General features: G+C 40.8%; 1 protein-coding gene across 2 annotated transcripts in view; it reads right to left on the reverse strand.

Moving 5' to 3' along the window:
• The window catches only part of LOC134356643 (inter-alpha-trypsin inhibitor heavy chain H3-like), a 133,599-nt gene that overhangs the window by 28,902 nt on the left and 82,816 nt on the right, over positions 1 to 21,881 (reverse strand). The window contains exons 19-23 of one of the 2 annotated variants that reach the window (XM_063067615.1): positions 11,866 to 11,895; positions 8,988 to 9,017; positions 6,098 to 6,127; positions 3,208 to 3,237; positions 2,499 to 2,540 (exon numbers count right to left, since the gene is read on the reverse strand). In XM_063067615.1, coding sequence (XP_062923685.1) covers positions 2,499 to 2,540; positions 3,208 to 3,237; positions 6,098 to 6,127; positions 8,988 to 9,017; positions 11,866 to 11,895 — 162 coding nt within the window. The remainder of the gene's footprint in view (positions 1 to 2,498; positions 2,541 to 3,207; positions 3,238 to 6,097; positions 6,128 to 8,987; positions 9,018 to 11,865; positions 11,896 to 21,881) is intronic. The other variant, XM_063067616.1, reaches the window with a different exon arrangement.

Here is a 21,881-nt window from a genome sequence, read left to right on the forward strand (position 1 = left end):
TGAAGTTACACAAAAAATTTAAATTTAAATCCCTATCAGAAGAGTTTAATAGCATTTATTTATGATTTAATTATGAAAATACGCTTAGGTACTTCTGATAAAATTAAGATTGTGTGGGAAAGAGAACTTCAGATATCTTTACCGACAGAGAAATGGGAGAAAATTCTTCAACTAGTTAATACTTCCTCAGTGTGTGCCAGACACGCTCTGATACAATTTAAGGTGGTTGATAGGGCTCATATGTCCAAGGATAAGTTAGCTCGCTTTTACTGCCATATAAATCCTGTTTGTAATAGATGTAATTCTGAGGTAGCTTCCTTGACACATATGTTCTGGTCTTGTCCTCTTCTAGAAAAACATTGGAAAGATATTTTTGATATTATTTCAGTAGTTCTGCTTATTGATTTATAACCTCATCCTATTACTGCAATTTTTGGACTACCAGTGATAGACTCCAGTCATTTATCCTCATCAGCTTGTCGTCTAATTGCATTTGTTACATTAATAGTCAGAAGATCCTTTTTACTTAAATGGAAAGATTCCAATCCCCCCACTACATTTCAATGGTTTTCCCAAACGATAGCATGTTTAAACTTGGAAAAAAATTAGGAGTGGTACCATGGATCCTTTGGTTAAATTTGAGGAAACTTGGAGGCCATTTATTCAATATTTTCATATGATGTAAGTTGACCCTTTCTGAATCCTTTTCAGTAATTTTTTGTTCATGTATAGAGGAGTGGAGTTAACGACAAATAATAATATTAGCCGGTGAAATACGACAGCCCAATCTTTGTTTGTTTTTTTTAGTTTAGTTTTTGTTTTTCTTAGTTTAGGGTTTTTTTTCTCTTTATAAAATATCTTTTTCATGGTTAGTTACTAAGAGATTGGGAGGCTAAAATATATTGTGTTACTTGGGATCTGTGCTTGTACATGTTAACTGTTAGTAATGTAATCCCGACCTTTTTGTATCATTATTATTACTGCTATGTTTATTAATTTGAAACTTAATAAAAAGATTGAAAAAGAAAAAGAATTCACTCACTATACGTTACCCAATTAACTTCTGTGCAATTGAAACAATCTATCTTTCCGACGTAGCCAGCCTTTACTGCTTTCTTTTTTTATTTATGATTATTATCACCTGATACACACTCTTTATGAACTGTGAATTTGTCAGTTTACTGCCTTTTTTAACTTGAACAACTCATTGCGCTTTTTAAAAACTCGAACGTATTGCTACAACAGGTAGGTAATCATTAAAACATCCTTGTTGCCACCCTTATGTTTTGTAACTCCAAAACATGTAACTAATTGAAAGAAAAAATGGAGCCAGGATAACTTGTGTATATCCTTGCGAGGACTTTGAGCGAGGCGTGCACATAGGAACTGGTGGCACAATGACATATGCCATTCATGTACTCTTACATATAACTTGTAATGAATTATGTAAACAACAAGGAATGCTTAATCAAATAACATATTTACAATATTCCATTGATATTACTGAAGTATTAAAAACACAACAATCTACTTAACTAGAAATAAAATAAGAAGAAGTATTTCTGAAATGATGAGAGATTGCAAGGTGTTGATGGCCAGAGGTCCCTGTACAGCAATCAGTGAAAATTTGTTCATCAAAAAATTAGAAAGTTAAATGTTATTTTGGCCTTCATGGCAAAGGGATTTGAACAGAAGATTAGTGACAAGTTTCTTCATTTATGCAGAGCCCTGTTAAGATGTTATGTGGAATATCGTTAACATGTCTGATTTTCCTAACTAAATAAGGATAAACTTGTGAAAGAGAAAATGTTTCAAAGAACCACCATTTTGATTTTTAGGATCATTTTCCCTGTGATGGTGATTGAACAAAGTAGGTCTTTACTGAAGAGTTTTGAAGAATAGTAGGCAATCTCATTGAAACATAAAACTCTTAAAAAGTTTAACATTCTTATTCCTGATGTTTTATGTTTTATTTAATAGCATTTACTAGCATATCCAGTGTTGATGGATGGGGAAAATCCAGTGTACATTGTCTAGCCATAACTTCTCAAAGCCTTTGACAAGGCTACTCTCATGAGGTTACTTCACAGAATAGATATCATGGGGGAAATGAAATGTCAGATTAGGAATTGGCTCCAATCACGTATCCAAAAGAAATGTAAGTACATATATAATTCAACCAGTGGCCACTTTATTACCTCCTATACTTAACAAGGAGACAAACTAGTTGATGTTCATGGTCTTCTGTTGCAGTAGAGAGTGGGTAGAGGGGTGAAGGGAGGGGAGAAGGGAGAGGGAGGGTAGAAGGGAGCGGGTGGGGAGAGGGGAACAGTGAGGGAGGGGAGGGAGGAGAGAAAGGGGTAGGGGAGAGGGAGGGAGCGTGAGTTGTGGTATTGGGAGGGGAGAGCGAGAGGGACATTGAGGGGACGGGGAGTGGGAGAGGATAACATCATAATTTTATTGCACAAGTTAATTTAAAATTTGTTTCAAAAACTTACCCATTGTAGGACTGATTTCAACTTGTATAAAAATGGGTGCTTCTGTAAAAGCAAATAATCTAGTTATAGGATCATCAGAATTAAAAATCTGCATGGAGCAGGTAACTACAGTGTTAAGTTTCACTGAATTCCTAAATGAATTCTCATGCTTTTAAAATTCATATTACATTTAAATTTTAATTGTTAGCCATATGTAGTGAAGTGACTTAGACAAGTGTGGAGGCGTTTGTACAATTTGATTGACAGGGTTTGTGAGATCCATGGGTTTGTACTGAGTATATCTGAAAGCTTGATTCAGAAACATAATGTTTTTGGATTGCTAAAATAATTCAGAACACTACACGCAAATAACAATTGATTTATAAAAGGACAGAAATACTAATATCACAGCATTCTTTGAAAAGTATGCACCTGTGACGATAAGCAGAGCATAATCAAGATATAGGACATTGTGAACAAAGGTAATGTATTAACCTTGGGAAAACTAAGCAGTGTGGAAAACTGCATTTAAGATTGTTTTCTAGATCAATATTACAAGGAACTAACTAGGTTTTTTAAGATAATTTAAAAGAGAGGTTAGTTAATACACCTGGAGTCTCCAGGGAAGAGACTAATAAATCTGAACTGCTATCATTCTCTACCCTTGAAAGATGAAGTACATATAAAGAAGGATAATTTAGCAAAACAATAAATAGTTAATGTAACGTACCAGTGATTATTGGCGATTCAGTGACACGAACTGAAAATAGACGAGGCAATATTTAATCAAATAACTAACATATCATGTTATTTTATCTGATATACTGCCAGATAAGATCATAAGACATAGGAGCAGATTTAGGCCATTTGGCTCATTGAGTTTGCTCCACCATTCCATCATGCTGATGCCGGATCCCACTCAACCCCACACACCTGCCTTCTTGCCATACTTTTTGATGTCCTGACTGATCAGGAAACCATCAACATTAGGCTTAAGTATACCCATGGGCTTGGCCTCCAATGTAGTCTGTGACAGAGTATTCCACAGATTCACTGGTCTCTGGCTAAAAAACATTCTTCCTTACGTCTGTTCTAATAGGTTGCACCTCAATTTTGATGCTGTGCCCTCTAGTTCTGGATACGCCCACCATAGGAAACATCCTCTCCACATCGACCCTAACAGGTCCTTTCAGCATTCGATATGTTTCAATGAGATCCAACCACATTCTTCTGAATTCCAGTGGGTGCAGACCCAAATCTGACAAACTATCCTTATAGATTAAACCCTTCATTCCCTGAATCATCCTTGTGAACCTCCTCTGGACTCTCTCCAATGATAACACATCCTTTCTGAGATATGGGGTCCAAAACCTTTGACAATATTTCAAGTACAGCCTGACTAGTGTCTTATAAAGGCTTAGCATTATCTCCTTGCTTTTATATGATATTCCCCTTGAAATAAATGCCAACATTGCATTTTCCTTCTTTACGACAGGCTCAACCTGTAAATTAACCTTCTGGGAGTCTTGAACGAGAACTCCTAAGTCCCTCTGCACCTCCGATGTCTGAACCTTCTCCCCATTTAGATAATAGTCTGCACTATTGTTCCTTTTACCAAACTGCATTATCATACATTTCCTAATACTGTATTCCATCTGCCACTTTTTTGCCCATTCTTCCAATTTGTCTAAGTCCTGCTGCAATCGCATTGCTTCCTCAGCACTACCTACCCCTCCACCTATCTCCGTATAATCTGCAAACTTGCCACAAAGACATCAATTCCATTATCCAAATCATTGACAAACAATGTGAGAAGTAACGGTCCTAATACTGACCCCTGAAGAACAGCACTAGTCACTGGCAGCCAACCAGAAAAGGTCCACTTTATTCCCACACGCTGCTTCCTTCCTGTCAGCCATTTCGCTCTCCATGCCAGTACCTTTCCTGTAACACCACAGGATTTTATCTTGTTAAGCAGCCTCAGGTGTGGCACCTTATCAAATGCCTTGGGCAAATCCAAGTAAATGACATCCACTGTTCTCCTTTGTCCACTCTGCTTGTTACTTCCTCGAAGAACTCTAACAGATTTGTCAGGAAAGATTTCCCTTTACAGAAACCATGCAAACTTTGACTTTTTTTAAATTAGTCTCCAAGTACTCCAAAACTTCATCCTTAAAAATAGACTCCAACACTTTCCCAGCCACTGACATTAGACTAACTGGCCTATAGCTTCCTTTCTTTTGCCTTCCTCCTTAAAGAGTGGAATGACATCTGCAATTTTTCAGTCCTCTGGGACTTTGTCTGGATCAAGTGATTCTTGAAAGATCTTGACCAATGCATCCGTTATCTCTTCAGCAACCTCTCTCAGAACTCTGGTGTGTAGTCCATCTGATCCAGGTGACTTACTTACCTTAAGACCTTTGAGTTTGCTTAACACTTTTCCCTTTGTAATGACACACACTCCTGCTCCATGACACTCACGGACCTCTGGTACACTGCTGTGATCTTCCCCAGTGAAGACTGATGCAAAGTACCTATTTAGTTCATTGTCTCCCCGCGCCCTCCCCCCATTACTACCCCACCAGCATCATTTTCCAATGGTCCAATAACAACTCTCACCTCCTTTCTACTGTTTAGATAACTGAAAAAACTTTCAGCGTGCTGCTTTATATTATTGGCTACTTTGCCATCATATTTCATCTTTTCCCTTCTTATAGCTCTTTTAGTTGCCTTTTGTAGGATTTTAAAAGCTTCCCAATCATCCAATTTCTCACTCACTTTTGCTACCTTATACACACCCTTTCCTTGGCTTTTATACAGTCTTTAAACTCCCTTGTCAGCCATGGTTGCCTACCCCTGTCATTTGAGAACTTCTTCCTTTGTGGAACATATCTACCCTGTGCTTTGTGATCTATTGCCAGAAACTTCAGCCATCTCTGCTCTGCCATCACCTCTGCCAGTGTCCTCCTCCAATCCACATGGGCAATCCTCCTCTCACATGCCTCTGTAACCCTTTAAGTTTCAGTGAATTCCTAAATGAATTCTCATGTTTTTAAAATTCATATTACATTCAAATCTTAATTGTTAGCCATATGTAGTGAAGTGACTTAGACAAGTGTGGAGGTGTTTGTACAATTTGATTGATAGGGTTTGTGAGATCCATGGGTTTGTATTGAGTATATTTGAAAGCTTGATTCAGAAACATAATGTTTTCGGATTGCTAAAATAATTGTGTTGAACTCAGAACACTACACGCAAATAACAATTGATTTATAAAAGGACAGAAATACTAATATCACAGCATTCCTTGAAAAGTATGCACCTGTGACGATAAGCAGAGCATAATCAAGATATAGGACATTGTGAACAAAGGTAATGTATTAACCTTGGGAAGACGAAGCAGTGTGGAAAACTGCATTTAAAATTGTTTTCTAGATCAATATTACAAGGAACTAACTAGGTTTTTTAAGATAATATAAAAGAGAGGTTAGTTAATACACCTGGAGTCTCCAGGGAAGAGACTAATAAATCTGAACTGCTATCATTCTCTACCCTTGAAAGATGAAGTACATATAAAGCAGGATAATTTAGCAACACAATAAATAGTTAATGTAACGTACCATCGGCTATTGGCGGTTCATCGAGATCAACTGAAAATAGACGAGGCAATATTTAATCAAATAGCTAACATATCATGTTATTTTATCTGATATACTGCCAGATAAGATCATAAGACATAGGAGCAGATTTAGGCCATTTGGCTCATTGAGTTTGCTCCACCATTCCATCATGCTGATGCCGGATCCCACTCAACCCCACACACCTGCCTTCTTGCCATATTTTTTGATGTCCTGACTGATCAGGAAACCATCAACATTAGGCTTAAGTATACCCATGGGCTTGGCCTCCAATGTAGTCTGTGACAGAGTATTCCACAGATTCACTGGTCTCTGGCTAAAAAACATTCTTCCTTATGTCTGTTCTAATAGGTCGCACCTCAATTTTGATGCTGTGCCCTCTAGTTCTGGATACGCCCACCATAGGAAACATCCTCTCCACATCGACCCTAACAGGTCCTATCAGCATTCGATATGTTTCAATGAGATCCAACCACATTCTTCTGAATTCCAGTGGGTGCAGACCCAAATCTGACAAACTATCCTTATAGATTAAACCCTTCATTCCCTGAATCATCCTTGTGAACCTCCTCTGGATTCTCTCCAATGATAACACATCCTTTCTGAGATATGGGGTCCAAAACCTTTGACAATATTTCAAGTACAGCCTGACTAGTGTCTTATAAAGGCTTAGCATTATTTCCTTGCTTTTATATGATATTCCCCTTGAAATAAATGCCAACATTGCATTTTCCTTCTTTACGACAGGCTCAACCTGTAAATTAACCTTCTGGGAGTCTTGAACGAGAACTCCTAAGTCCCTCTGCACCTCCGATGTCTGAACCTTCTCCCCATTTAGATAATAGTCTGCACTATTGTTCCTTTTACCAAACTGCATTATCATACATTTCCTAATACTGTATTCCATCTGCCACTTTTTTGCCCATTCTTCCAATTTGTCTAGGTCCTGCTGAAATTGCCTTGCTTCCTCAGCACCACCTACCCCTCCACCTATCTCTGTATAATCCGCAAACTTGCCACAAAGACATTAATTCCATTATCCAAATCATTGACAAACAATGTGAGAAGTAACGGTCCCAATACTGACCCCTGAAGAACAGCACTAGTCACTGGCAGCCAACCAGAAAAGGTCCACTTTATTCCCATATGCTGCTTCCTTCCTGTCAGCCATTTCGCTCTCCATGCCAGTACCTTTCCTGTAACGCCACAGGATTTTATCTTGTTAAGCAGCCTGAGGTGTGGCACCTTATCAAATGCATTGGGCAAATCCAAGTAAATGACATCCACTGTTCTCCTTTGTCCACTCTGCTTGTTACTTCCTCGAAGAACTCTAACAGATTTGTCAGGAAAGATTTCCCTTTACAGAAACCATGCAAACTTTGACTTTTTTTAAATTAGTCTCCAAGTACTCCAAAACTTCATCCTTAAAAATAGACTCCAACACTTTCCCAGCCACTGACATTAGACTAACTGGCCTATAGCTTCCTTTCTTTTGCCTTCCTCCTTAAAGAGTGGAATGACATCTGCAATTTTTCAGTCCTCTGGGACTTTGTCTGGATCAAGTGATTCTTGAAAGATCTTGACCAATGCATCCGTTATCTCTTCAGCAACCTCTCTCAGAACTCTGGTGTGTAGTCCATCTGATCCAGGTGACTTACTTACCTTAAGACCTTTGAGTTTGCTTAACACTTATCCCTTTGTAATGACACACACTCCTGCTCCATGACACTCACGGACCTCTGGTACACTGCTGTGATCTTCCCCAGTGAAGACTGATGCAAAGTACCTATTTAGTTCATTGTCTCCCCGCGCCCTCCCCCCATTACTACCCCACCAGCATCATTTTCCAATGGTCCAATAACAACTCTCACCTCCTTTCTACTGTTTAGATAACTGAAAAAACTTTCAGTGTGCTGCTTTATATTATTGGCTACTTTGCCATCATATTTCATCTTTTCCCTTCTTATAGCTCTTTTAGTTGCCTTTTGTAGGATTTTAAAAGCTTCCCAATCATCCAATTTCTCACTCACTTTTGCTACCTTATACACACCCTTTCCTTGGCTTTTATACAGTCTTTAAACTCCCTTGTCAGCCATGGTTGCCTACCCCTGTCATTTGAGAACTTCTTCCTTTGTGGAACATATCTACCCTGTGCTTTGTGATCTATTGCCAGAAGCTTCAGCCATCTCTGCTCTGCCATCACCTCTGCCAGTGTCCTCCTCCAATCCACATGAGCAATCCTCCTCTCACATGCCTCTGTAACCCTTTAAGTTTCAGTGAATTCCTAAATGAATTCTCATGTTTTTAAAATTCATATTACATTCAAATCTTAATTGTTAGCCATATGTAGTGAAGTGACTTAGACAAGTGTGGAGGTGTTTGTACAATTTGATTGACAGGGTTTGTGAGATCCATGGGTTTGTATTGAGTATATTTGAAAGCTTGATTCAGAAACATAATGTTTTCGGATTGCTAAAATAATTGTGTTGAACTCAGAACACTACACGCAAATAACAATTGATTTATAAAAGGACAGAAATACTAATATCACAGCATTCCTTGAAAAGTATGCACCTGTGACGATAAGCAGAGCATAATCAAGATATAGGACATTGTGAACAAAGGTAATGTATTAACCTTGGGAAGACGAAGCAGTGTGGAAAACTGCATTTAAGATTGTTTTCTAGATCAATATTACAAGGAACTAACTAGGTTTTTTAAGATAATTTAAAAGAGAGGTTAGTTAATACACCTGGAGTCTCCAGGGAAGAGACTAATAAATCTGAACTGCTATCATTCTCTACCCTTGAAAGATGAAGTACATATAAAGAAGGATAATTTAGCAAAACAGTAAATAGTTAATGTAACGTACCATGGAATATTGGCGGTTCATCGTAATCAACTGAAAATAGACGAGGCAATATTTAATCAAATAACTAACATATCATGTTATTTTATCTGATAAGATTATAAGACATAGGAGCAGATTTAGGCCATTTGGCTCATTGAGTTTGCTCCACCATTCCATCATGCTGATGCCGGATCCCACTCAACCCCACACACCTGCCTTCTTGCCATACTTTTTGATGTCCTGACTGATCAGGAAACCATCAACATTAGGCTTAAGTATACCCACGGGCTTGGCCTCCAATGTAGTCTGTGACAGAGTATTCCACAGATTCACTGGTCTCTGGCTAAAAAACATTCTTCCTTATGTCTGTTCTAATAGGTCGCACCTCAATTTTGATGCTGTGCCCTCTAGTTCTGGATACGCCCACCATAGGAAACATCCTCTCCACATCGATCCTAACAGGTCCTTTCAGCATTCAATATGTTTCAATGAGATCCAACCACATTCTTCTGAATTCCAATGGGTGCAGACCCAAATCTGACAAACTATCCTTATACATTAAACCATTCATTCCCTGAATCATCCTTGTGAACCTCCTCTGGACTCTCTCCAATGATAACACATCCTTTCTGAGATATGGGGTCCAAAACCTTTGACAATACTTCAAGTACAGCCTGACTAGTGTCTTATAAAGGCTTAGCATTATCTCCTTGCTTTTATATGATATTCCCCTTGAAATAAATGCCAACATTGCATTTTCCTTCTTTACGACAGGCTCAACCTGTAAATTAACCTTCTGGGAGTCTTGAACGAGAACTCCTAAGTCCCTCTGCACCTCCGATGTCTGAACCTTCTCCCCATTTAGATAATAGTCTGCACTATTGTTCCTTTTACCAAACTGCATTATCATACATTTCCTAATACTGTATTCCATCTGCCACTTTTTTGCCCATTCTTCCAATTTGTCTAAGTCCTGCTGCAATCGCATTGCTTCCTCAGCACTACCTACCCCTCCACCTATCTCCGTATAATCCGCAAACTTGCCACAAAGACATCAATTCCATTATCCAAATCATTGACAATCATTGTGAGAAGTAACGGTCCCAATACTGACCCCTGAAGAACAGCACTAGTCACTGGCAGCCAACCAGAAAAGGTCCACTTTATTCCCATATGCTGCTTCCTTCCTGTCAGCCATTTCGCTCTCCATGCCAGTACCTTTCCTGTAACGCCACAGGATTTTATCTTGTTAAGCAGCCTCAGGTGTGGCACCTTATCAAATGCCTTGGGCAAATCCAAGTAAATGACATCCACTGTTCTCCTTTGTCCACTCTGCTTGTTACTTCCTCGAAGAACTCTAACAGATTTGTCAGGAAAGATTTCCCTTTACAGAAACCATGCAAACTTTGACTTTTTTTAAATTAGTCTCCAAGTACTCCAAAACTTCATCCTTAAAAATAGACTCCAACACTTTCCCAGCCACTGACATTAGACTAACTGGCCTATAGCTTCCTTTCTTTTGCCTTCCTCCTTAAAGAGTGGAATGACATCTGCAATTTTTCAGTCCTCTGGGACTTTGTCTGGATCAAGTGATTCTTGAAAGATCTTGACCAATGCATCCGTTATCTCTTCAGCAACCTCTCTCAGAACTCTGGTGTGTAGTCCATCTGATCCAGGTGACTTACTTACCTTAAGACCTTTGAGTTTGCTTAACACTTTTCCCTTTGTAATGACACACACTCCTGCTCCATGACACTCACGGACCTCTGGTACACTGCTGTGATCTTCCCCAGTGAAGACTGATGCAAAGTACCTATTTAGTTCATTGTCTCCCCGCGCCCTCCCCCCATTACTACCCCACCAGCATCATTTTCCAATGGTCCAATAACAACTCTCACCTCCTTTCTACTGTTTAGATAACTGAAAAAACTTTCAGCGTGCTGCTTTATATTATTGGCTACTTTGCCATCATATTTCATCTTTTCCCTTCTTATAGCTCTTTTAGTTGCCTTTTGTAGGATTTTAAAAGCTTCCCAATCATCCAATTTCTCACTCACTTTTGCTACCTTATACACACCCTTTCCTTGGCTTTTATACAGTCTTTAAACTCCCTTGTCAGCCATGGTTGCCTACCCCTGTCATTTGAGAACTTCTTCCTTTGTGGAACATATCTACCCTGTGCTTTGTGATCTATTGCCAGAAACTTCAGCCATCTCTGCTCTGCCATCACCTCTGCCAGTGTCCTCCTCCAATCCACATGGGCAATCCTCCTCTCACATGCCTCTGTAACCCTTTAAGTTTCAGTGAATTCCTAAATGAATTCTCATGTTTTTAAAATTCATATTACATTCAAATCTTAATTGTTAGCCATATGTAGTGAAGTGACTTAGACAAGTGTGGAGGTGTTTGTACAATTTGATTGATAGGGTTTGTGAGATCCATGGGTTTGTATTGAGTATATTTGAAAGCTTGATTCAGAAACATAATGTTTTCGGATTGCTAAAATAATTGTGTTGAACTCAGAACACTACACGCAAATAACAATTGATTTATAAAAGGACAGAAATACTAATATCACAGCATTCCTTGAAAAGTATGCACCTGTGACGATAAGCAGAGCATAATCAAGATATAGGACATTGTGAACAAAGGTAATGTATTAACCTTGGGAAAACTAAGCAGTGTGGAAAACTGCATTTAAGATTGTTTTCTAGATCAATATTACAAGGAACTAATTAGGTTCTTTAAGATAATATAAAAGAGAGGTTAGTTAATACACCTGGAGTCTCCAGGGAAGAGACTAATAAATCTGAACTGCTATCATTCTCTACCCTTGAAAGATGAAGTACATATAAAGCAGGATAATTTAGCAAAACAATAAATAGTTAATGTAACGTACCATCGGCTGTTGGCGGTTCATGGAGATCAACTGAAAATAGACGAGGCAATATTTAATGAAATAACTAACATATCATGTTATTTTATCTGATATACTGCCAGATAAGATCATAAGACATAGGAGCAGATTTAGGCCATTTGGCTCATTGAGTTTGCTCCACCATTCCATCATGCTGATGCCGGATCCCACTCAACCCCACACACCTGCCTTCTTGCCATATTTTTTGATGTCCTGACTGATCAGGAAACCATCAACATTAGGCTTAAGTATACCCATGGGCTTGGCCTCCAATGTAGTCTGTGACAGAGTATTCCACAGATTCACTAGTCTCTGGCTAAAAAACATTCTTCCTTATGTCTGTTCTAATAGGTCGCACCTCAATTTTGATGCTGTGCCCTCTAGTTCTGGATATGCCCACCATAGGAAACATCCTCTCCACATCGACCCTAACAGGTCCTTTCAGCATTCGATATGTTTCAATGAGAACCAACCACATTCTTCTGAATTCCAATGGGTGCAGACCCAAATCTGACAAACTATCCTTATACATTAAACCATTCATTCCCTGAATCATCCTTGTGAACCTCCTCTGGACTCTCTCCAATGACAACACATCCTTTCTGAGATATGGGGCCCAAAACCTTTGACAATACTTCAAGTACAGCCTGACTAGTGTCTTATAAAGGCTTAGCATTATCTCCTTGTTTTTATATTCTATTCCTCTTGAAATAAATGCCAACATTGCATTTGCCTTCTTTACCACAGACTCAACCTGTAAATTAACCTTCTGGGAGTCTTACACGAGAACTCCTAAGTCCCTCTGCACCTCCGATGTCTGAACCTTCTCCCCATTTAGATTATAGTCCGCACTATTGTTCCTTTTACCAAAATGTATTATCATACATTTCCCAACACTGTATTCCATCTGCCACTTTTTTGCCCATTCTTCCAATTTGTCTAGGTGCTGCTGAAATTGCATTGCTTCCTCAGCACCACCTACCCCTCCACCTATCTCCGTATAATCCGCAAACTTGCCACAAAGACATTAATTCCATTATCCAAATCATTGACAACCAATGTGAGAAGAAGCGGTCCCAATACTGACCCCTGAGGAACAAGTACTAATGGTCTATTCACCTTGAATATTTGCAGTGGCCTAGCATCTTTTCCTCTGTAATTGTGATTGCGCTCATTCCTGCTCCCTGACACTCACAGACCTCTGGCATACTACTAGTTTCTTCTTCAGTGAAGACAGATGCTAAGTACCCATTATGTTCACCTTCCATTTCGGTGTCCCACAATACTACCTCACCAGCATCATTTTCCAGAAGTCCAATATCAACTCTTACCTCCCTTTTACTCTTTATCTAACTGAAAAATCTTGTGGTGTCCTGGTTTATATTACTTGTTGGACTTTCCTTATATTTCATCTTTCCCTTATAGCTTTTTCAGTTGCCTTTTGTTTGATTTTAAAAGCTTCCCAATCAATCATCCAATTTCCCACTCACTTGTTCTATCTTATATATCCTTTTTCTTGGTCTTTCTGCAGTCCTTAATTTCCTTTGTCTGATACGGTTGCTTACCCCTGGCATTTGAGAACTTCTTTATCTGTGGGACACTAACCCAATCCCCTTGCATACTGAAATATTCCATTACAATTGTGTCCAGCTCCCTTTACAAACTTAACCCCACATCTTAACTACTACTTGGAGGCCTATATATGATTCCCATAATTTTTTTTTTTTACCCTTGCAGTCTCTTAATTCCACCTACAAAGATTTAATATTCTCTGACCCTATGTCACATCTTTTTCAAGGTGTAATTCCATCTCTCACCAATAGAGCCACACCACCTGTATTCTTTTTTCAGGATCTCCTCCCTTTTTCTACTTATGTTCTTGGTACCAATACGTACCACAACTTCTCACCCTCCCTCTTCAGGATATTGTGGATGCGTCCGGAAACATCACGAACCCTGGCATCTGGGAGGCAGACTACCATCTATATTTTCTTACAGTGTCACAGGTTCGCCTACCTGTCCCCCTGACTGTAGAGTCCCTGATTACTGGTGCTGTCCTCTTCAGTTATCTTCCCTTCTGAGCCACAAAGCAGACTTGGTGTCGGAGGCACGGCCAATGTTGGTTCTCCCAGGTAGGGCGCTCCTCCCCACCCCCAGCATTACTCAAAATGGAGAATTGGTGCAGGGGGGCGGCCACAGGGCTGCTCTCCACTATCTGACATCTCCCTTCCCTCTCCTGACAGTCACCCATTTTAACTGTCTCCTGTAGACGTGGGGTGATTACCTCCCTGTAGCTCCTGTCTATCACTGCTTCACTTTCCCTAACAAGCTGAAGGTCATCGAGCTGCGGCTCCAGTTCCCTGACACGGTCTCTAAGAAGCTGCGTCTTGATGCACCAGGTGCAGATATGGCCATCGGGGAGGCTTGGAGACGGCTGGGAATCCCACGTCTGGCACGCAGAACAGAACACTGCTCTGTAGAAACATCCCATATTCTCTCGAGATTTAATTAAGAAGTAAGGAATGAATTTACATACCTACCTTGCCTCTGCCTGTTCTTGCTGAAGCTCTGTTGAGCTAAAGCCTTACTACTCTTCCTCTGACTACCCCGACGATGACCGTTCGCATGGTAACCGCTCCGCTAGGTGGGTACCTCTCCTTTATAGAGACGAGGTTATTAAAGCTCTTCACTGGACCAGTGCAGGAATTTGTTGTGTCTGCACAATACTCCAATTTCCCTTTAGGTTACAAGGGAATGCATCTTTACAGTCTATGCCTGTAATGCTCGCCTTATTTACTATGTGCAGCACAGGAGTCAGTGATAATAAATCTAATTGATTTTGAGAGGAGTGGACTTCAAACTGGTCCTCTGCCTGAGTACAAAAGGCAGCAGTTGTGCTGCAGAGAAAAAGAGCTTTGACCTGCAGCCAATCCAGACATCGGAAGTTTTAAGAAGAGGCGAGTTCAATCAGGTCCACTGCCTAAGTGCAAAAGGCAGAAGCAGGTCGCTACGGCAAAAGAGAGCTTTAACCAGCGACCAATCAGTCTTTGGGATTGATTAGCAAGAACTAGTTAAAGGAAGGCAGGAACAAGTATGACGGCCATTGTCTGAGGTGGCAGAGTCAGACTGGTGATTGTGAGGCTTCAACGAGGAGTGGCTTCAGTCAGAGAGAGCAAAAGAAAATAAACGCTCAAGTTTATCTTTTCCTTCCCTTCTTTATATCTGCTCAGCTAGCAGAGTAGAGATGCCAGTCAGGATAGTGAATGCCCCTCTGGTGGGATGTGGGAAGGCACGGAGACCTCCAGTGTCCCTGACCACTACAACTGCGAGAAGCACATCCAGCTACAGCTTCTAAAAATCCGTATTGCAGCTGGAACTGGATGAACACTGGGTCAAAGCAACACGCACAACACGCTGGAGGAACTCAGCAGGTTGGGCAGCATCCGTGGAAATGAATAGTGAACATTTGGGGCCGAGACTCTTCGTCAGGACTGTAGAAGGAAGGGGCGAGGGCCCTATGAAGAAGGTGGGGGGAGGGTGGGAAGGAGAAGGCTGGTAGGTGCCAGGTGAAAAACCAGTAAGGGGAAATGAACACTGGATCCTTTCGGGAGGCTGAGGATGTGATAGATAGGGCATATAGAGAGATATTTACACCCAAGGTGCAGGGCACAGGAAACTGGTTAACAGTCAGCAGTACTGAGTACCCCTGCAGCCATCCCCCTCAACAACGGGTATATCACTTTGGATACTGTCGGGGGGATGATCAAACAGAGGAGAATCATAGTGGTTGGGTCTCTGGCATGGGGTCTAACTCTGTGACTCAGAAGGGAAGTGGGGTGGGGGTTGAGAAGAGGAACGCTGTGGTGATCGAGGATTCGTTAGTTAGGGGAATGGACAGGAAGATCTGTGGGCGAGAATGAAATTTCCAGATGGTATGTTACCTCCCGGGTGCCAGGGTCTGGGATGTCTCGGGCTGAGTCCTCGGCATTCTTAAGTGGGAGGGTGAACAGCCAGAAGTTGTGGTCAATATAGGTACTGATGGCATGGGTAAGATGAGTGAAGAGGTTCTGCATAGGGAGTTCAGGGAGTGAGGTGCTAAGTTGAAGGCAGGACCTCCAGGGCTGTGATCTCAGGATTGTCACCCGTGCCATGCGCCAGTGAGGCCAGAACCAGGAAGATGATACAGTTTAATACGTGGCTAAGGAGTTGGTGTAGGAGGGAGGCCATAAGATTTTTTTGATCATTGGGCTCTCTTCCAGGGAAAGTAGGACCTGTACAGAAGGGACAGTTTGCACCTGAACTGGAGGGGAACTAATATCCCAGTGAGAAGGTCTGTTAATGCTGCATGGTGGGGTTTAAACTAAATTACAGGGGGATGGGAACCAGGGTACCAGAACGGTTAGTGGAGAGGTTGTGGAGGCAGACATTGGTTCCCAACCTTGTGATTCCTAACTCAGACAAAGTGAGATATCAAAAAGTTGAGCATGGTGCAACTAGTGTTCTGAGCTGGGTATATTTCAATGCCAGAAGTATTGTGGGAAAAGTGGATATTAGCACTGAAGATGAGGTTTACAAACAGAGACAATGTGTAATGAGGAGAGGCTGATGATAGTGCAAAATTGCAGTCAACAGAATGAGTTGCAACGTAAAACGTAGACAAAGTCGAAAAGGGGTGAATAAAGGGTAAAGATAGAAGCATAGAAACATAGGAAACCTGCAGCACAATACAGGCCCTTCGGCCCACAAAGCTGTGCTGAACATGTCCTTACTTAGAAGTTACCTAGGGTTACCCATAGCCCTCTATTTTTCTAAGCTCCATGTACCTATCCAAAAGTCTTTTAAAAGACCCTATCGTATCCGCTTCCACCACTGTTGCTGGCAGCCCATTCCACGTACTCAACACTCTCTGTGTAAAAAACTTACCCTGACATCTCTGTACCTACTTCCAAGCACCTTCAAACCGTGTCCTCTTGTGGCAACCATTTCAGCCCTGGGAAAAAGCCTCTGATTATCCACACGATCAATGCATCTCATCACCTTATACACATCTATCAGGTCACCTCTCATCCTCCGTTGCTCCAAGGAGAAAAGGCCGAGTTCACTCAATCTATCCTCATAAGGCATGCTCCCCAATACAGGCAAAATCCTTGTAAATCTCCTCTGCACCCTTTCTATATTTTCCACATCATTCCTGTATTGCGGTGACCAGAACTGAGCACAGTACTCCAAGTGGGGTCTGACCAGGGTCCTATATAACTGTAACATTACCTCTCAGCTATTAAAATCAATCCCATGGTTGATGAAGGCCAATGCACCGTATGCCTTCTTAACCACAGAGTCAATCTGCGTAGCAGTTTTGAGAGTCCCATGGACTCGGACCCCAAGATCCCTCTGAACCTCCACACTGTCAAGAGTTTTACTATTGATACTATATTCTGCCATCATATTTGACCTACCAAAATGAACCACCTCACACTTATCTGGGTTGAACTCCATCTGCCTCTTCTCAGCCCAGTTTTGCAACCTATCAATGTCCCACTGTAACCTCTGACAGCCCTCCACACCATCCACAACACACCCAATTTGTGTCATCAGCAAATTTACTATCCCATCCCTCCACTTCCTCATCCAGGTCATTTATAAAAATCACAAAGAGTAGGGGTCCCAGAACAGATCCCTGAGGCACACCACTGGTCACCGACCTCCATGCAGAATATGACTCATCTACAACCAATATTTGTCTTCTGTGGGCAAGCCAGTTCTGGATCCACAAAGCAATGTCCCCTTGGATCCCATGCCTCCTTACTTTCTCAATAAGCCTTGCATAGGGTACCTTATCAAATGCCTTGCTAAAATCCATATACACTACATCTACTGCTCTACCTTCATCAATGTGTTCAGTCACATCCTCAAAATATTTAATCAGGCTCGTAAGGCACAACTAGCCTTTGACAAAGGCATGCTGACTATTCCTAATCATATTATACCTCTCCAAATGTTCATAAATCCTACTTCTCAGGACCTTTTCCATCAACTTACCAACCACTGAAGTAAGACTCACTGGTGTATAATTTCCTGGGCTATCTCTATTCCCTTTCTTTAATAAAGGAACAACATCTGCAACTCTCCAATCCTCTGGAACCTCTCCTGTTCCCATTGATGATGCAAAGATCATTGCCAGAGGCTCAGCAATCTCCTCCCTCACCTCCCACAGTAGCCTGGGGTTCAGCTCATCCAGTCCTGGAGACTTATCCAACTTGATGCTTTCCAAAAGCTCCAGCACATCCTCTTGTTTAATGTTATATTTGAATGTGTGCAGTATGCAGAATAAGGTAGATGAACTTGTAGCACAGTTATAGATTGGCAGGTATGATGTTGTAGCCATCATTGAATCATGGCTGAAAGGAGATTATAGCTGGGAGTTTAATGTCCAAGGATACATATTGTATCGAAAGGACAGGCAGGAAGATGGAGGGGGTGGCGTTGCTCTGTAGGTAAAAAAATTAAATCAAATCATTAGAAAGAGGCAACATAAGGTTGGAAGGTTTGAATCATTGTGGAGAAAGCTAAGGAACTGCAATGATAAAAAGACCCTGATGGGAGTTGCATACAGACCCCAAACAGTAGTAAGGATGTGGCCTACAAATTACAACAGGAGATAGAAAATGCATGTGAAAAGGGCAATATTACAATAGTCATGGGGGACTTCAATAAGCAGGTAGATTGGGAAAATCAGATTGGTGCTGGATTACAGGAGGGGAATTTCTGGAGTGTCAATGAGATAGCTTTTTAGAGCAGCTCATGGTTGAGCCCACCAGAGGATCAGCTATTCTGGATCGGGGGTTGTGCAATGAACCCAAATTGATTAGAGAGCTTCAGGTAAAACAACCCTTAGGGACAAGTGATCAAAATATGATCGAATTCACCCCGAAAATTGAGAAGGAGAAGCTGAAGTCAGATGGATCAGTGTTGCAATGGAGTAAAGGGAATTACGAAGGCATGAGAGAGGAGTGGCAGAATATTGGGGCTGAGAGGAAAACTGGATCAGCCATGATTGAATGATGGAGCAGAATCAATGAGCCAAATTGCCTAATTCTGCTCCTATATCTTATGGTCTTATGGAATTGGCCAGATTGATTGGAGAAGAGCACTGGCAGGGATGACAGCAAAGCAGCAATGGCTGGAAATTCTGGAAGCAATTCGGAAGGCACAGGATATATACATCACAAACAGGAAGAAGTATTCTAAAGGCAAGAGAAGTTAGAGCATTGGGAAGCTTTTAAAAACAAACAGAGGCAACTAAAAAGATATTAAGAAGGTAAAGATGGAATGTGAAAGTAAATTGGCCAATAATATTAAATAATATGTTGGCCAATAATACCAAAAGTTTCTTCAGATACATAAAGTGTAAAAGAGAGGTGAGAGTGGATATTGGAACTGTGGAAAACGATGCTGGGCAGGTAGTAATAGGGGACAAAGAAATGGCAGATGCACTGAATAAAAATCTTGCATCAGTCTTCACTGTGGAAAACACTTGCAGTATGGTGGAAGTTCCAGCTGTTAGGAGTCATGAAGAGTGTGAAGTTACCATAACTAGAAAGCAGGTGCTTAGGAAACTGAAAGGTTGAAGGTAGAAAAGTCACCTGGTGTACACATCAGGGTTCTGAAGGAGGTAGCTGAAGAGATTGTGGAGGGACTAGTAATGATCTTTCAAGAATCACTAGATTCTGGAATGGTTCTGGAAGACAGGAAAATTGCAAATATCCCTCCACTCTTCAAGAAAGGAGAAAGGCAGAAGAAAGGAAATCATAGGCCAGTTAGTCTGAACTCAGTGGTTGGGAAAATGTTGGAGTCCGTTATTAAGGATGAGGTCTCAAGGTATTTGGAGGCACATGATAAGTAGGGCTGTAGTCAACATGGCTTCCACTAGCTGACAAATCTGCTGGAATTCTTTGAAGAAATAACAAGCAGGATAGACAAAGGAGAATTGGTTGAGGTTGCGTACTTGGATTTTCAGAAGGCCTTTGACAAGTCGCCACACATGAGGCTGCTTAACAAGTTACGTCATTTTTTTACAGGAAAGATCCTCGCATGGATAAAGCAATGGCTGATTGGCAGGAGACGAAGAGTGGGAATAAAGGAGCCTTTTCTGGTTGACTGCCAGAGATTAATGGCGTTCCACAGGAGTCTGTGTTGGGACCGATTGTTTTTACAATACACGTCAACAATTTGGATGATGGAATTGATGGCTGTTTTGCAAAGTTTGCAGATAATATGAAAATAGGTGAGTGGCAGGTAGTTTTGAGGAAGTACAGAGGCTACAGAAGGACAGGCAGATTAGGGCAATGGGCAAAGAACTGGAATACAGTGTCAGGAATTTTACGATCATGCACTTTGGAGGAAGAAATGAAAGGGTTGACCATTTTCTAACTAGAGAGAAAATACAAAAACAGCAGTGCACAGGGACTTGGGAGTCCTTGTACAGGATTCCTTTAAAGTTAATTGGCAGATTGAGTCTGTGGTGAGGAAGGCAAATGCGATGTTAGCATTCCTGTCAAGAGGACTAGAATATTAAAGCAAGGACGTAATGTTAAGACTTTAGAAAGAACTGGTGAGGCCTCATTTGGAGTATTGTGAGCAGTTTTGGGCCCTTTTCCTTAGAAAGGATGGGCTGAAACTGGAAAGAGTTCAAAGGAGATCCACGAAAATGATTCCCAAATTGAATGGCTTGTCATATTAATAGTCTTTGATGACTCTAGACCTGTATTCACTAGAATTCAGAAGAATGAGAGGTGACTTCATTTAAACCTATTGCATGGTGAAAAGTCTTGATAAAGTGGATGTGGAGAGGGTGTTTCCTTTGGTAGGAGATTCCAAGACCAGAAGACACAGCCTCAGAATAGAGGGGCATCCTTTTAGAATTGAGATGAAGAGGGATTTCTTTAGCCAGTGAGTGGTGAATCTGTGGAATTCTTTACCACAGGCAGCTGTGGAGGCCAAGTCTTTACGTTTACATAGATTCTTGATTGGTCAGAGTATGAGAGGATACAGGAAGAAGGCAGGGGAATGGGGCTGAGAGGAAAATTGGATCAGAATTGATGAAATGGCGACACAGACTCAATGGGCCAAATGGCCTAATTCTGCTTCTATATCTTATGGCAATAATTATTGTAATTCTGATTAAACATTTCTTGCTAGTAGGAGTTATTAATGTATTTACTGGAAGAAAATAAACTGTTTAGATTTAATAAGTGATTTATATTTGGCAAGTAACAGTGCATTCAAACAACAACTTCCTCATCTGTTAGTATCAAACAAAAATGTTTGAAATCTGTTTTATGCTATACTATCTTACGTTTTTTCTAGAATACTGACTACAAGTGTTTGGACAGAACATATGATACATTCCAGTTCTTAAAATCAGTCTCCATGCATCCACAGTATACCTCGTCTTACTCAAAATGAAATTTATCTTATTAAATAAACTACTACCATTTATGATACCAAATACTTATGTGGTGAAGGTCCCTGAATAATGTCTACCATGAAATTAGGCAAGGCTGTAATAAAAATTTATATCGGTTAAGAATAATGCGACCTGAGAATATTGTTTCAATAGATTTCAGCAAAACAAGCTGTTAGCTTTATATAATTATGGCTTTGTTTACACAGCTTCTTAATCTTATATAACTTAGAGCCCATTCCAATAAAGGGATTTTGACCCGAAATGTTACCACTATTCCCTATCCACAGACGTTGCCTAGTTTCTACTACTTAACCATGAGACCATAAGATATAGGAGCAGGTTTAACATTTCTGCCTAATGAGTCCGTTCTGCTATTTCTTTACCTATTACCCTAATCTGTCTAAGTCCTATTGTGGACTCCCTGCTTCCTAAACACTACCTGCCCCTCAACCTGTCTTTGTATCGTCTGCAAACTTGGTCACGAAACCATCAATTCTGTTGTCCAACTCATTGGCAGGTAAGATGAAAAAAA

This window comes from Mobula hypostoma, chromosome 15 (genome assembly GCF_963921235.1).
Source record: "Mobula hypostoma chromosome 15, sMobHyp1.1, whole genome shotgun sequence".
Lineage (NCBI taxonomy): Eukaryota > Metazoa > Chordata > Chondrichthyes > Myliobatiformes > Myliobatidae > Mobula > Mobula hypostoma.